At 45.3% G+C, this 14,491-nt stretch overlaps 1 protein-coding gene across 4 annotated transcripts in view; it reads left to right on the top strand.

The window, feature by feature from the left end:
• The window catches only part of Mbnl2 (muscleblind like splicing regulator 2), a 148,457-nt gene that overhangs the window by 26,850 nt on the left and 107,116 nt on the right, over positions 1-14,491 (top strand). For all 4 annotated transcript variants that reach the window (XM_059273197.1, XM_059273195.1, XM_059273196.1 and 1 more), the window contains exon 2: positions 12,956-13,579. In XM_059273197.1, the coding sequence (XP_059129180.1) occupies positions 13,406-13,579 (174 nt within the window). In that variant the 5' untranslated portion in view covers positions 12,956-13,405. The remainder of the gene's footprint in view (positions 1-12,955; positions 13,580-14,491) is intronic.

Genomic DNA, 14,491 nt, shown 5'->3' with positions numbered 1-14,491 from the left:
GCTCTGCAAATGTCCCCCTTCCCATGACATATGCTCCCATTAGATCCCATGGCTCAAAGGGCCTGCTAACAAATCTAGGCCAAACACAGCTGCGTTGATAAGATTTTCACAAGAGTCCCTAAAAATACATTTCTCCTTAAATCAGCCTTGCCAGTCACCAAGCAGCTACAGATCTTGAAGGACAGAAGTGGCTTCAGAAAAGGCCAAGCCCCCTCCCTCTTAAAGCTCAGAAACCAGATTCCTGGGGAGCAGAAATAATAGCAAGAACACCAGCGGCTGAGGACTATTTCAAGTCCCATCATGAAGATGGAACAAAGCGCACTCTAAGGGCAGGCTCAGACTGTGAGCTCTGGAGTCCGTCCAGCCGTGTGTACGCCCATTCATCTGCTCACTCCTCGTTCAGCGAGGTTTTGTCCAGTGTTCACCATATCCCAAAGTTACATGTGTTGCTAGATGTCGGGGGCTATACACGAACCCTGTACCTTTCTCACAGCTGTTACATTCCCACTATGAAATAACTATGTGAGCACTGAATACTGACAAGGGATTTGGAGGGGAGACAGAGCAAGGTAAGCCAGCGTGAACATAGAGGACTGATGCAATATTACATCAGAAAAGGCTTCCCCATAGATGACCCCCAAGGTGTGACTGTCTGGGAGAGTATTCCCAGTAGAAAGATCCGTGAGGTTAAAGCTTGGAGGCAGAGTGTGTTTGGTTAGCTGAGGACCAAGAAGAAGGCCAGAATGGATGGAAGGAAGGAAGCAAGGAGAGAGATTACCAGAGGAACTGTGGGGCTAGTCACAAAGGTCTTTGCAGACGGGTGGGTGGTCATGGAAGCTGTGGGACCAACCATGATGGTCCTTGCAGACCATTGTAAGGCTCTTGACTGTGGTATCGGGGGGCGTGTGCAGAGGGGCGAGCTGATCTGCCTCCATTTCTGACTAGATTCCTTCCTGCTGATCTGTTTGAGGGGACGTAAGCGTGAGGTGGGAAGTAGTGTGAGTAGATAGCTTGAGAGCCTATAGCACAAAGGAACACAGAGAAATAAAGGTAGCTTGGGTGATGACGGAGAAGTGTGGAAGATGGATAGCAGCCAGCTACTGAGACTGCTTGGGAGATGGCATCCACGCTGTTCATCTGTATCATATGCTATCTGGGGGAGGAAGAGAAGGACAGAGGAGAAAAAGAGGAGCAGAGAGGATAGACGTCTGGGAGACATCATTGTCTAAAGCTATAAAAATTGACAGCGAGTTTAACACCGTAAAACTGGACAGAGATGTGCTTATGCAGAGGCCTGGTGGGTACTGCAGTCTGCTTGTGTTCCAGCCTTTCCAGCTCCCACCTGCTTCTTTCTCTTCTAGTTAGCACAGGCCACCAGGCATGAACTCCGTGATAGTTCTCATCCGCATTACCTTCCACCTGAAAAATCTTATTGCAAATGATGCTGGGTAAATATTTGTTCTAAGAGCTCTCCCTGGTCTTATCTCACCATTAAATATGCTAACCACAGGGTGAGAGCTGTTATCCTGGTAACCTATGAGTCGGTTCCACACTGCACTTCCTCCAACAGGGTCTGGCTCTCGCCTTTCTCTTGGTGACACTTGTGTGTGTTTCTTATTGCACCTTTTGTACTGACTTCTGTTTTCTGATCATGTGTGATAGTGCTGTGCTGAACCATTCTTGGTGAGGGATATCAGCCACACCCACTTCTGACATCACTCACTTCTGTGGCTCAGCATGTACACAGCCACACATATGCACACATGGAGATATTTATGGGCTCCCGTGATGCCATGCACAGTTTCTACTCAGCGGGGGATAGCCTTGCCACCTACCTCAGCTGCTGCCTCCTGCACTCTAATCTCCCCGACCTCTGGACTTTCTGATACGCTGTACATGTTAAAGCCCTTAACCTTTGAAACGTACACCTTCCTTCTCATGCCATTGTTCTAAGCCAGCCAGGGATGGGTAAAGAGATAAGACGGGAGTCCTCTGTCCAGGAGCAGGTCCTGCCTTTCCACAGAAACTCCAGTTTCTGACACAGCTGATATTTCTGCCTCTGCTTTCCTCTCATGTTACACTACCACCACCGGAAGTCCGCATTCTCACCCGGGGCAGCATCAGAGGACCCAGCCCCACCCCTCCTGCGTGGCAGGTGGACAGCTTACCTGGCCGAAGTGGCGGGGCTGTGAGACAGCTAGCTGCCTAGAGTTGATTTTCCAGGTGTGTGGCTTCAAGCCACTCTCTGTCTACCCAGGAGGGAAGATTGAGCAGCTTGTCTTTTCACCCCCGGAACCAGCGACTTCTTTCCTCCTCCCTCTTCAGGTCATCTGTAGCTCACCGGCTCCCACCTCCACCCACCACCATCTTCCCAAGCTCCTTCCTGTTTCCTTTCTTCTAACCCCAAAAGAAAGGAGCCTGGGGAGGTGAGTTGGGGAGGCTGCCCCTCCCCTAGCGGCTCCTTCTGTTACTCCGAGCAGCCCTGAGGTTCCAGAAACAGAGCTTCCAAAGTCCCATCTGACATCAGTGCAGAAAGCATGAGACATTAATTCCCTCTGCTGCTCTGCTGTGTCCCTGTACCTCCAAGTACCCCAGGGTTGTGTCTGTGCCTCGGCTGCTCTTGTCCTCTCTGCATGTGGAGAATCAGGATCACCTCGCTGCTAACTGCGGTCCACACATGCGCCCCGATGTCCTTGCAGTGGCAGCCATCGAGGGTGTCCTCAGTGTTCTGCCTCCTTCTCCCTTCATGCTGGATGATTCAGAGGAGTTTCTATCCGTCGTTTTTTCTTTTTCCGTCATTCGCCTGGTGCTTCTTATTTCTGTCACCTCTAAGACACTAAGTGAACTGTGCCTTGCCCTGTTCAGGTGGCCCTTTAGTCTCCTAAAGGAGACATACACACGTCTGGCTTGCCCTTGGTCTCACTCAGTGAGTGTACATGTCGCGTATCCATCCCATGGCCTGAGGAACTTGGATTCCACCTCATGTTCGTGCCCATGACTTCTACACCCCATTTCCAAATGGCCTCGACTTCCTGATTGACACTTTCACCTGGACCACAACCTCAGGTCCTTCTGCCCACGTAGAATACACACTTCGAAGTTTGAAAGGTTACTCCTTGCCAATGAGTTTCTAACACACACGATCTATGTGTGGCCTTTCCTTGCTGTCCATAGTTACAGTGGAGTTTCATCTGAATTTTTCCTTTCCAGCCGTTGCTCTAGCCTTTGCAAACTCTTCCCGGACAAATGTTTGGAGATTTGCTACTCCACGGAGTTTTCCCGAGGCAAAGTCTCGTTTTCCTTTTTCTGGTACTATGTGAGGTCCTTTACGCTCACTCTGCCAATGCACTGTGCCAGTTCAAGTGTATCTGGGCAACCCAGACCCCATGACACTGCTCCCGATGAGGCCCAGCCCTGCCCAAAGCACGCTGTGGAAACTTAGGGCACATTTCTCGAACTTAGTGGACATGAGTACACAGATTTGGATGTCTTGTGATGGACACGACGCTATGAAGAACTGCCATGGGCTTTCACGGCCACTAAATGTTCTGCCAGTCTCCTAATGTAAGAAGTCTATTCATCGTGATAGGAGCTGAGATCTCGGCTCTGCTTCGTCTTGTCTGCACCAAGGTTTCATTCTGGGCTGCTAGTGTAATTGAATTGTTACAGACTACAACAACTAGCCATTGGGTAAATTGAGGTGTGTTCCTTAACTGCTTGGGAACTTCATTCCGGCAGGTACTGTGTGTGGACGTGCACACACACACACACACACACACACACACACACATGTGCACACACACACACATACCCTCCATGTGGTCTCTGAATATCTCCTTCTACTACCGTGGGCAACCCTGAGATTCCAGAAGCAGAACTGCCCCAGGTCCCATCTAACATCAGTGCAGCTTTGAAAAGCCATGCTACCCACCGGTCATGCTTGTGCCAATCTGTTTCTCTGTCCATCACACATACGCCGTATGCACGTAGACATCAGCTTCCTAACGTCCCCTAATACATATATGTGCCTTGATAGCTTAATTGTCGACAGCTATGGAAGTACGTTGATTGTTTTAAATGTATTTCCACTGACTGCATGAGGCAACCCTTCTACCTGCTAATATTAAAAGTGGGTCAAAGGGGAGCCCCAGCCTCTGTAGGTATGTGTATCCCTTTTTGCCTCACTGTACCTGCAATGCCTGACATCCACAGCTGAAGGAAGGAGACAATCATTTTGGCTCACGATTTCAGAGCATTTCAATACGTCTTGGTGGGGAAGGCGTGGTGGATCTCAGCTGAGGGTGTCGGTCATGTGTGGCAGTCTCTGTTCACATCACAGCAGCCCAGGGAGCCGATCAAGAGGTCCCTCGGCCTCTCAAAAGAACACCACCAGACGAGGAGCAAACATTCAGAGCAGGAGCATCTAAGGGATATGGCAGACTCAAACCATAACAGTCGGCAGATGAAGCGGCCATCAGGCTGGTGTCGAGAGGGAGGCAGAGAAGGACAAAGGTCAGCTAGGAGGAATTGTTTGCTACAGACTGTGCCAGGGAAGGAAAGGGGAATTCACATGGGAATTGGGGGCCCACCATCACCCTGTCTGGATGCAGCCATGGGTTCCTGACCACCCAGGAGACAAGTACCATGTCACACTTGAATGTTATCGAATACAGTTGCTTTTCTTACAATACTGGCATCTCCTAACTGAATTGTATTTGGATAGAAAACACAATGGGAAAAAAACCCCACAATTTGAATACAAATATGTGCTGAATATATTCTATCTGGCTGTGGGTATAGGAGTATATTTAGAATTTTTCTCTTTTCTAATTAAAGATGGGGTTTCTGTCTGTGTGCATTTCTGGAATTGGCCATGAAAGTAGATTGGAAATGTTCACATATTAAAATTAACCCTGGATTTTATGATTTTTTCACTTGTACTTTAAGACATAGCACACATGGGAAAAAAATTAGCCGAGAATCGATTTTTTCCTTTATTGCCTTTGTCATAGATAATACTGACCTGTTTGTGACCTTGGGGGTCTCGATCTCATTTCCTTCAGTGATATATCAGAAGGTGTGTTCAAAAGAACCGGGTAACATGTGAAATGGAGATGCCGTCAACAGCCAGAACTCTGTCCTTACTCAGAATGAGGGCTTGGAGCTGTCTAGATGAAGATGTGTCAAAGGTTCTGGAGCTTACATTATAGAAGGGACTCTATGACTCACATCCCCCATCACAGAGAGAGTTCTTACATACACACATATATACTGTCGTTCTTCAGACACACACATCATCATCATCATCATCATCATCATCATCATCATCATTGACTTTCAAGACTGTTAGTGATACAAGATCTGCCACTGTGTATCTGTTTATGCAGCATATATTTACTGACACAATTATGCCCAATAACATGGTTTTTCAAAACTCCCAGTACTTTCTGGTGACATTCCTAACAAGCTTTGAACAACCTTGCCTCAGTTTATACTGCTGCCTCATTCTTAGAGACATTAGTGATACTAAGACAGCTTAGGAATTTAAACTAAAACGTCATGTAGACAGCTCTGAGGAGTCTAAATGAACATAGACTAGCTACCACAAAGAGAGCCCTTGTGTTATACTACTGATTATGTTATCTTTGCACAGACATTTGTGGACTGTGTGGTACTGTCCCCTTGATCAGCGAGCTCAAAGGGACTGGCCTGTCACTCAGTTATCTGGAGGGAAGACTAGAAGCCGGGCCAGCAAAGTTGGTTTCCATCCCTTAACTCTCAAAGAACCATTTTATAGATGATTTTTAATAAATGAAAAAGAAAACAATTTAAAGGAGTTTGGAGAACAAAGCTTTTTGGTGATAACCATGATGGCTGCCCTTCTGGTTTCTGTGAAGAGACAGTTGGGTTCTTACTTTCTCCCCTTGGACTATCTCTGTCACTGCTGTCTGTCTCTTGGTCCGCTGAGCCATCTGAGGGAAGCCTGGGTTGACATCTCTTCCCCAAGGCAGTGATTACTGGACAGTATCACACCCCAGTCCTCAGAGTGAAGTGGTTCTCAGCCCTGGTGCTTCAGCTGGTGGCCCCTCCAGACTCTTCTTCTGTCACTGTGTCTGCACTGGATAAGCCAGGGATGTGGCTGATTCATTGATCAGTGGAGAGAGCTCACCCCGAGCTGCTTTAAACCAGTCGGTGGGGGTGAGGACACTCAGAGATCAAGGTACTCCCAGGAAAGAAAGATTATTTTATTTTAGCGTGTTTAAGCTCGTGCTGTGGCATAGCCTATAATTCCAGTCCTAGTGGACTGAGGCAGGGGAATTTCCAGAGTTCAAGGCCAGTTTGGGCTATATAGTATATGCCTAACTAGCCTGGGCTAAAGAGTAAGAGCCTATCGTAAAGACCACGCCTACTTAACACCTCCACTACCACCCATAAAAAGCCCAGCATGATATCACATGCCTGTAACCCCCAGCTATCTGGAGGAGCAGGCTGAGAAGGAAGGTCAGTTTGAGCCCTAGGCTCTCCAGTACTACACAGTGAATAGAGAGACTCAGCCTCAAACCAAGAAACAAAATACATATTTTAAGAATTTAAATGTTAAGAATGGGAAACCCAAAGATTGTAAAGATGAGAAATAGGAAGTCAAAGAGACAAGAGCTCTTCACTGTAATTAGATGTATGCAAAATAAAATTAAAGGCGTCCTATCCTATGAGTTACTCAGTGGCTAATGAGTCCTTGACTGTCTGACTCAGAAACCGGTTTGTTTTGTAGGATCCTTTAATCAGTGCCGCAGGAGGCCTCGTCTGGCAGACAGCTAGAGCAGCCCAGGTGACCAGGAGTGAGCCAGGAAGGCTGTGCTGTAGTGCACAACAGTTTCCCTTAAGGCGGTCTTAAATTTTGATCAATCTCAGGCTCAAGATTGGACATGATTGATGTTTTTCCCTTCAGAAATGTGCAAATTATCCACCAAGTGGTGCCTCTGCAGGGACACCTGGGGGTCCTCAGCCTGGGCTTGTCTGAGGGTGTGGAACCCAAGGGAAGCCACCTCCTCCTCTCCCACAGGGAAGGGCCAGGCATTCCAAACTTACTGGCTGCATAATTTAGCAATTGTCAAGGAAGCTCAGCAGCAAATTCTTTTATACAGTCCAGAGTCGCAGCTCTCTGAAAAGCTAATGCCTAGAATAGTTTTAAATAAATTTTGAAAAATGGAAATGCCACGTGAGGAAAGGGCCCTAAAAATAGTTGACATTGGTGTGTAGAGTTGAATGGAAAGGCCTTCCGAATTTCAAGAAATACTACAGAAAGCCATTTATTTTTGAACTTTGAGCTGGTCTTTCCTTTAAAAATAGTGAGCCTGGGTATCGGGCTTAGAAAGGATGTGTGCGTGTGCTTCACAAAATATCCCTTTCTCTCTGAAAACTGTGTCACCAAGAGTCACCAGACGAAGGCCCTTTACAAAGCAAGCCTACCCTCCCTCAAAGGACTATTTTTTGAAACACCCTGAGGGGAGCATGTTGGTCTGAACCCTCGTTCTCCCAGAGCACTCACCTGGAACTGATCACCTGGGTGTCTCTGCTCATCTACTTTGCTTTGCTTTGACTGGTCAGACATGTAGCCACCAGGGGATCCTCCTGCCCCCCTGTAGCTGCTTCTGGGGGAATTGGTGGGCACACAGACATCCCGCTGGTGACCCAGAGCAGCCATCTTTGTTCCTTCACCATCTGGGTACCTAGCATGGAGTAAGGCAGCAAGGGTGCTGATTAATGTGGCTCTCGAGCTTGCACACTGGTCACTCCAGAGGGCTGATTAAACACAGGTTGCTGGCCTGCCCTGAATTTCCAATGTAGGCTCTCTGGGAGGACCCGGGAATCTGCATTTCTCCATAAGCTTCAAGGGGCTACAGTGCTCCTGGTTCAGGTCCTTCCTGCACTTTGAAGATCACTGGGCTCAGGATAGCAGGTGTTGAGACTGAGTTATTCATCACTGGGGCAGCTACCCAACCCAATCTTCTTGACAACAGCAGAATCAATCAGCGTGCTTGCTGGAATGCTTCTATAGGTCATAGCCAAGTGACCCTGTCAAAACCTTATTCCGGTACCCTTGAACTTGGTCTGTATTAAAATGCAAATGTTCATTGTTGTTCATTCAACAAACATTTATAGGACATTTTCTACAGACCAGGTGCTGAGCAGAATTTAAAGGATTCAAAAAATAACAGCAAAAACGTATTATATATTTATAATTAATATATATATTCCGTCTCTCCTACGTGTTCACGGTGGCTGCCACAGGACTGGATACAGGGGAAATACAACAGCACACTGTAAACAGTGAGGCATCCCAATGCAAGGTGATAAAACAGAGCAAATTCCCTAAGAGCTTTCACTGCGGTGGGAGACAGTTGGATAAGTTAGTGTCTACAGTATTATCAGTATTTACAGTTCTTGTAAGTTAAGAAGTAACAATACATTTATTTAAAAATAAATGGCGAGGCTGGAGGGCTGTAATAGGTATATTATGTAATATGTATCATCCACAAGATAGTGTCTTGCTCCCAAATCGCTGCTGGGGAAGATGTTCCACCCAGATGCAGTCATGGCTTCCTGACAGAGCTTCTGTGGAGGAGGAAGAGGCTTGAAAGTGGGTTTCGTCAGTAAATATTTATGGAAGGACTCTGTTTTATCACCTTGCATTGGGATGCCTCACTGTTTACAGTGTGCTGTTGTATTTCCCCTGTATCCAGTCCTGTGGCAGCCACCGTGAACATGTAGGAGAGACGGAAGGAAGTAGAGAAATTGACTTCCCGGGAACAGGAAATCAGGGACACTGGTGACACATGGACTAAAGGTGCCAGCTTGCCGTGTAGTGAGTCCGAGGCAGTGTGACAACGTCATCACATCCTCCTTCTCACGCCGCCTTTGACCTCAGCGTGTATTACAACAAAGCACATCTTTGCACGCTGAGCTTCCGCTGGACGTGTGCAATGTGTATTTAGATTTCATAAAGTTTGCAGATTGAGAAAGGGGGCTCATATACTCACTTGGCCCAATCGTACTTGAACATTCTCCAATAGCTGAATGGAGGGTCAGTTTGAATTGAACTTAAATGGAAGGATAAAGATTTAAAATGCAGTCACTTAGTCATACTGGTTGTGTAGCCACAGGGAGGTGGCTCCCATGTTGGACAGCACAGCCCAATGCATATCTGTTCCTCCAGCAGCATGCAGCCTAGCAGATCCAGTACTGAATTAGGTCTGCGTGTGGACTTATGCCAGCCTGGTGCCTTGGTAACAAGTTAAAACTTGGTGTCCTCCATCCTCTTCTGTCATCATTGCTCATCAGCTACGATGGCCTATCCCAAACCTAATTCAGTCTATTTCGTCTTTCAGGGTCCTACAGTTACCTGCTTCTATCCACTTGTGACAATGCAAGGAGGTGGTACCTTTGATGACTAGGTGCATAATCTCTAGAATAAGGACAGAGAGCATGCTGGGTAGATGGATACATGCCAAAGATTTATTAACAGACTTACAACAACAGTGTGTTCCTGTTGGGTGCACACCCCTTTCTTTAACATAAAGTAACTGTCATCAAAAGCTTGCCAACTCTGTTCTTAAAAGCAAGTTTATGTTAAATATTTACACACAGAATCTTAAAAGAATTTATATGTAGAATCTTACTTAACCCCTCCCCTGCAAAAAGAACCCCTATAAGCTGAAAGAAAAATTGTATTAACCAGGGACTATAGCATGGGTTGTTGGGAAAAGTTGATCAAAAGATTTAAAAATTCAATTTGGTAGGGGTGGTCAGTTCAATAACGCAGTGGTCATCGTTAAAAACAAGGTACTGAGTACTGAGCTGACAGTAGATGGTAAGTGCTCTCACCAGAAGAGCAGGAAAGTATTTGAAGTTACACATATGGTAGATAATCTTGTTTAATAATTTGTACTTATTTTAAAACATTGGCTATAATCCATAAATAAGTTCTGCTTCATTGGCCAATGAAAATAAATATTTTTAGAGGCCAGTTTGTCATGATAGTTTGTAAACCCAAATCCTGGGTGCTTTGTCATAACTCTTATGTGGGAATCCTTTCTCTGGACTGAAAGCATCGCTGTGTGTGACTTTTGTGAATAAAGACCATTAAGTCTTTATTCTTGCCATCTATGAAGAAATGCCTAGGTTTGCCTATTTCTGTCCTACCTGTGCAGCCTGTGGGGAACTCCAATGCCTTCGAGGACAGCATGTACCTCATCTTTGTTGCCTCGTAACCTGCCCAGGACTTTACATAACGTTTTCCGAGTATGAACTGAATGTGTCTATAACACCATCTGAGGTCCCTTTATTGCCGATGCCCATCTCTGCTGATGGGCAGAAACATTTCTTAGCTACTGCTTCCCCAACCCTTTGTTCTCCACTGGTTTGGAGGTGGAATGGAGGTAATGAAGCTGCAGGTCCAGGCCAGTTGGTGAAACCTGATACAGAGTAAATTTGGTTATTAAACTCATCTTCTTAAGCTCCCTCGCCTAAGCTACTTGATGTTGCTGCTGCAAACACACACTGCCAAACAGACAAGTGGGAGCCTGCTTGGCTCCCTCAGATATTTTATAACTGAAGTTAGCTATGTCACGGCTTTCATTGTTGGCCGTTTCCTTAAATGCACAGGGGTTTATAACTCAGGCAAGTACGTTCTCAGACCAATAAGAGAATTATGGGGTTGAAAAAGCAGTTCCCACCCTCCCAAGAGAAGTCTTGCTAAATCAAGGTTAAATGATCAGATCAACGTCCAGGACACCATCGTGGTCTCTGCCAGAAGAGACATCAGCTCTCTCCAGGATGGAAAAGTTCAAGTGCAAGAAAGTCTCTTTGACTTGGTTTGCCCAAAGTTAACTAATTTTTTATCAATTAGGGGACTCATTTTTTTGGGGGGGGGAACGTTTGTGAACCACCCAATCACCGCCCTCTGAACTTACTTAGTACATGCTATTTTGAAATCCCGTCAGTATCACTAAGTGATGGGATGCATTCCGATATGTGCATCATTGGGTGATCTCATTGTACAAGCATCATCAAAGGTACTCTTGCAGGCCCAGATGATGTAGGTCAGTCACTTGATGTGACCTTTTGATGCAATCAAGACTTGTGTTAAACACAGATGTTTGGGGCTGCCAGCTATGAAACATGGCACACTGTGTCCAGTGAACTCTTTTTAGTTAGGACGAAGAGTGTATTCCAAAGTGCCAGGACTTGTAGTAAGTTGAAACAGTAGCAGGTGCACTCATTCTGTCGAGTGTCAATGCTGTACTTCTGTCTGGCAAGCAGTGAAGTGGGTGTGTTTGCACCAGCGTCATGCAAACACATGAGAAACGCATCACACTATAAAGTTGTGCTGGGAGGTTAAAAGTGACCAAGACCTCATTTGGCCATGGGAACTTTTAAGCCCCATTCTAATTTTATGACAGCGTCTTATGAGTGCCCTGCCATTGACACCTCCATAAGGGTTTAGCATGACTAATCTATTTCCAATCTTCACGATGTGCCCTTAGCTGTAACTTTTTAGAAGGACGTTAAGACTGAGCTGATGTATACAGTGGCTTATGTTACATACAATTTCTGCAAATGGTCAATTTACAGACTATAGTCTTTTATTCATGTTTATCTTGTTAATGTTCAATTTTAATATTATTAATTTCATAATCCTTGAAAAATTAAAGCAAATAAAATCTGCTGACTTCTGACATCTGCACTTTAACTTACAGTGTTGTTGTAGGCATGCTTTTTAATCTTCACATTCTAAATACGAGAGAATCTTTTTTTTAAAACTTTACTACATTTTTAAACTTGGTATGTGAATGGTGTATGGGGGTCAAAGAGCAACCCTTAGAAGTCAGTTCCCTCCTTGCACAATATGGGTCCCAGAGATCATGCTTGGCAGCAAATGCTTTTACCTGCTGAACCATCCCACCAGCCTGGAGAGGACACTATTAAGTTTTGTCTCAATTAAAACAAAGTGGAATTTGATTCAAGTTAACTTGCATTCATCCTGTTCTAAGTTCAATTGGTCAACAAGCACTTCTTGAGATCCCAATAGATACCATGAACTAAGGCACCTGGGAGACATAACTACAAAGCATTGTCCTTACCTAAGAACAGATTGCAGGCAAGACAGGCACCAAGCAAGTAGCAGAAGCAAGAAAGGATTCAGAGACTCCGTTCACCTACGCCAGCATCAAATCACTGTAAACTCAAAAGAACTCATGGAATAGGGAACCCATGCTCTATCCAAAATAATATTATCTCCATTTCATAGGAGAGACACATCCCTACAGTTGTTTATAGCATTCCCAACAATAAAATCAATGACCTCAATGTGAAATTAATTGGGAACCACGATTCTAATACACTGTTTGGTGATTAAGCACATTAGATGGGATTGTTTCAAAGGGCCTAATTACTGTGTCTGCCACACTCATCTGTTTGAGTCACTCCTAACTCTTGGACTGTTGCCTAGATCATTCTGCTGTACAGTTGTAGTTGTTCCAGTTGCTCCGTCCTCTCCCTCCTCCCCCACCTCTCCTTCCTCCTCCTCCCTCTCCTCTTCGTCTTCATTCTGTCACTTTCCTCATGATACTCACGAAGCTCAGAGGTCTAATCTATACTTTCACAAATTCTAGATCGGAGCTTAGTAGTTCAGGTGTTTGATTCCTCTGAGCTTGGGTGCAAGTCCATGTCTGATATTTTGCAGGTCCGTGATTTAAAAGTGCCCGGTGACATCACTTTTGCTGGCAACAGCCCTCAGGGGGCTCTTTTTGTGTTCACCTCTTGTGGGTTTTTGTTTGTTTGTTTGTTTATTTGTTTGTTTGTTTAGTTGTTTGGTTGGGTTTTGTCAAACATACTTTACCCTGACCCTATGAGTAGATGAAGTGATCTGACTTTGCTAATCTTTTAATTTCAGAATATAAAAAGGACGAGAAGGAAAGGAAAACGCCATTCTGTTCCAATACAAAGATCTGAGAGGCGTGTTTTCCAACATCCTCCAGAGCTGGGAGCATCAGAACTAATATTTTCCCAAAGAGTGCCATCATATTGAAGTCACTTTATTACGGAGAGGTCTATCTGCAAAACATCAAGAGACTAGGACCCTGGGAGCCGGAGATGACAGTGAACACACTTCGCTTGTGGCTCTCAGTTTCCCAGTGGGGCCTGGTGATCGGTGAATGACCGACCGCCTGCTGATCAGTTATCTCTTCCCTGTTTCCTGGATTGGACTTCATTAAGGAATTCATTACTTACCTTCAGACTTACATGTGGGAGTTTTCACAATAGTAGTTTTGGGATCATCGAGACTTGGATTCATTTCATCATTTAACAGAAAGGGACAGAATCCAAAGTAGTTCTTCTCATCATGGCCTTGAACGTTGCCCCAGTGAGAGACACAAAGTGGCTGACGCTGGAAGTCTGCAGACAGTATCAGAGAGGAACGTGCTCTCGCTCTGACGAAGAATGCAAATTCGCTCACCCCCCGAAAAGTTGCCAGGTTGAAAATGGAAGAGTAATTGCCTGCTTTGATTCCCTCAAGGTAAGACAGTCATTTTACCTGCTACCTCCAGGCTGAGTTGGGCTTGCAAAGGGGCCACTTGGCAGTGAGCTCTGCAGAATTTACCATTCACTCTGATTCTGTCTTCTTTGTGATGGCCAGTGGGAGATTTGTGTTTTGGTTTTGTTTGCTTGTTTGTTTTTTGTTTTCACTCAAATTTATTCCTGCCAGGCATACATGAATTTTTTACATATCTGTGTTTACATTAAAAGTACATGGTTGTGTATTTCTGGTCTGGCATGGCATTCACATACCCAAGGATTTCAAGTAAAAGTCAGGCTATTGACAGTTGAATAAATGTTTTATCAACGTTTGATCTTCTCTGGGTTACATAAAGGTGAAGAAGCCACACCTGTCACTTTGTGTGCCAGTCACTCTGACTCACATCTCAAACAATTTCTCTTCTTGTGGCTTTCCTTCTCATCCAGAGCCTTCCTAAAATGCTTCTTGAGAGCATTTTCATTCTGTCTAAAAATGTTTTACGGCTAGCAGAAATTACTGAGTGCACACTCAATACTGGGTTCTCTGAGGACCTACTGTCTGTAAGAAACGTCATCCAAGATCTCAGTGTGATTCAGATGTCCTCTTGATGAGCTCATGTCTGGTGGGAAAATAGGGCACAGCGGCAAATATTGTGGTGCGGGAAGAAAGCCGTGTGCCATGCAGGAAAAGACAGAACACTTCTGCAGGAGGCCTTAGAAGGAGAATGGGCTTCTGGCTGACAAGGAATGTTTGAGGAGGCTGGCCACCCCAGTTGTGTTGGGTTTGGTAGGGTTTGGGTTTGAAGAAGTGGAAAAATTCAATGAAAAACTTGGCAGATGTGGGATAGTTTATCTCAGACCTCTCTGAGGTTTACTGCAACCCTGGAATTATGCTGCTGTGAATTCCAGATAG

Source organism: Peromyscus eremicus, chromosome 9, assembly GCF_949786415.1.
Source record: "Peromyscus eremicus chromosome 9, PerEre_H2_v1, whole genome shotgun sequence".
In the NCBI taxonomy this organism is placed as follows: domain Eukaryota; kingdom Metazoa; phylum Chordata; class Mammalia; order Rodentia; family Cricetidae; genus Peromyscus; species Peromyscus eremicus.
This window is presented reverse-complemented; position numbering and strand designations above follow the sequence as displayed.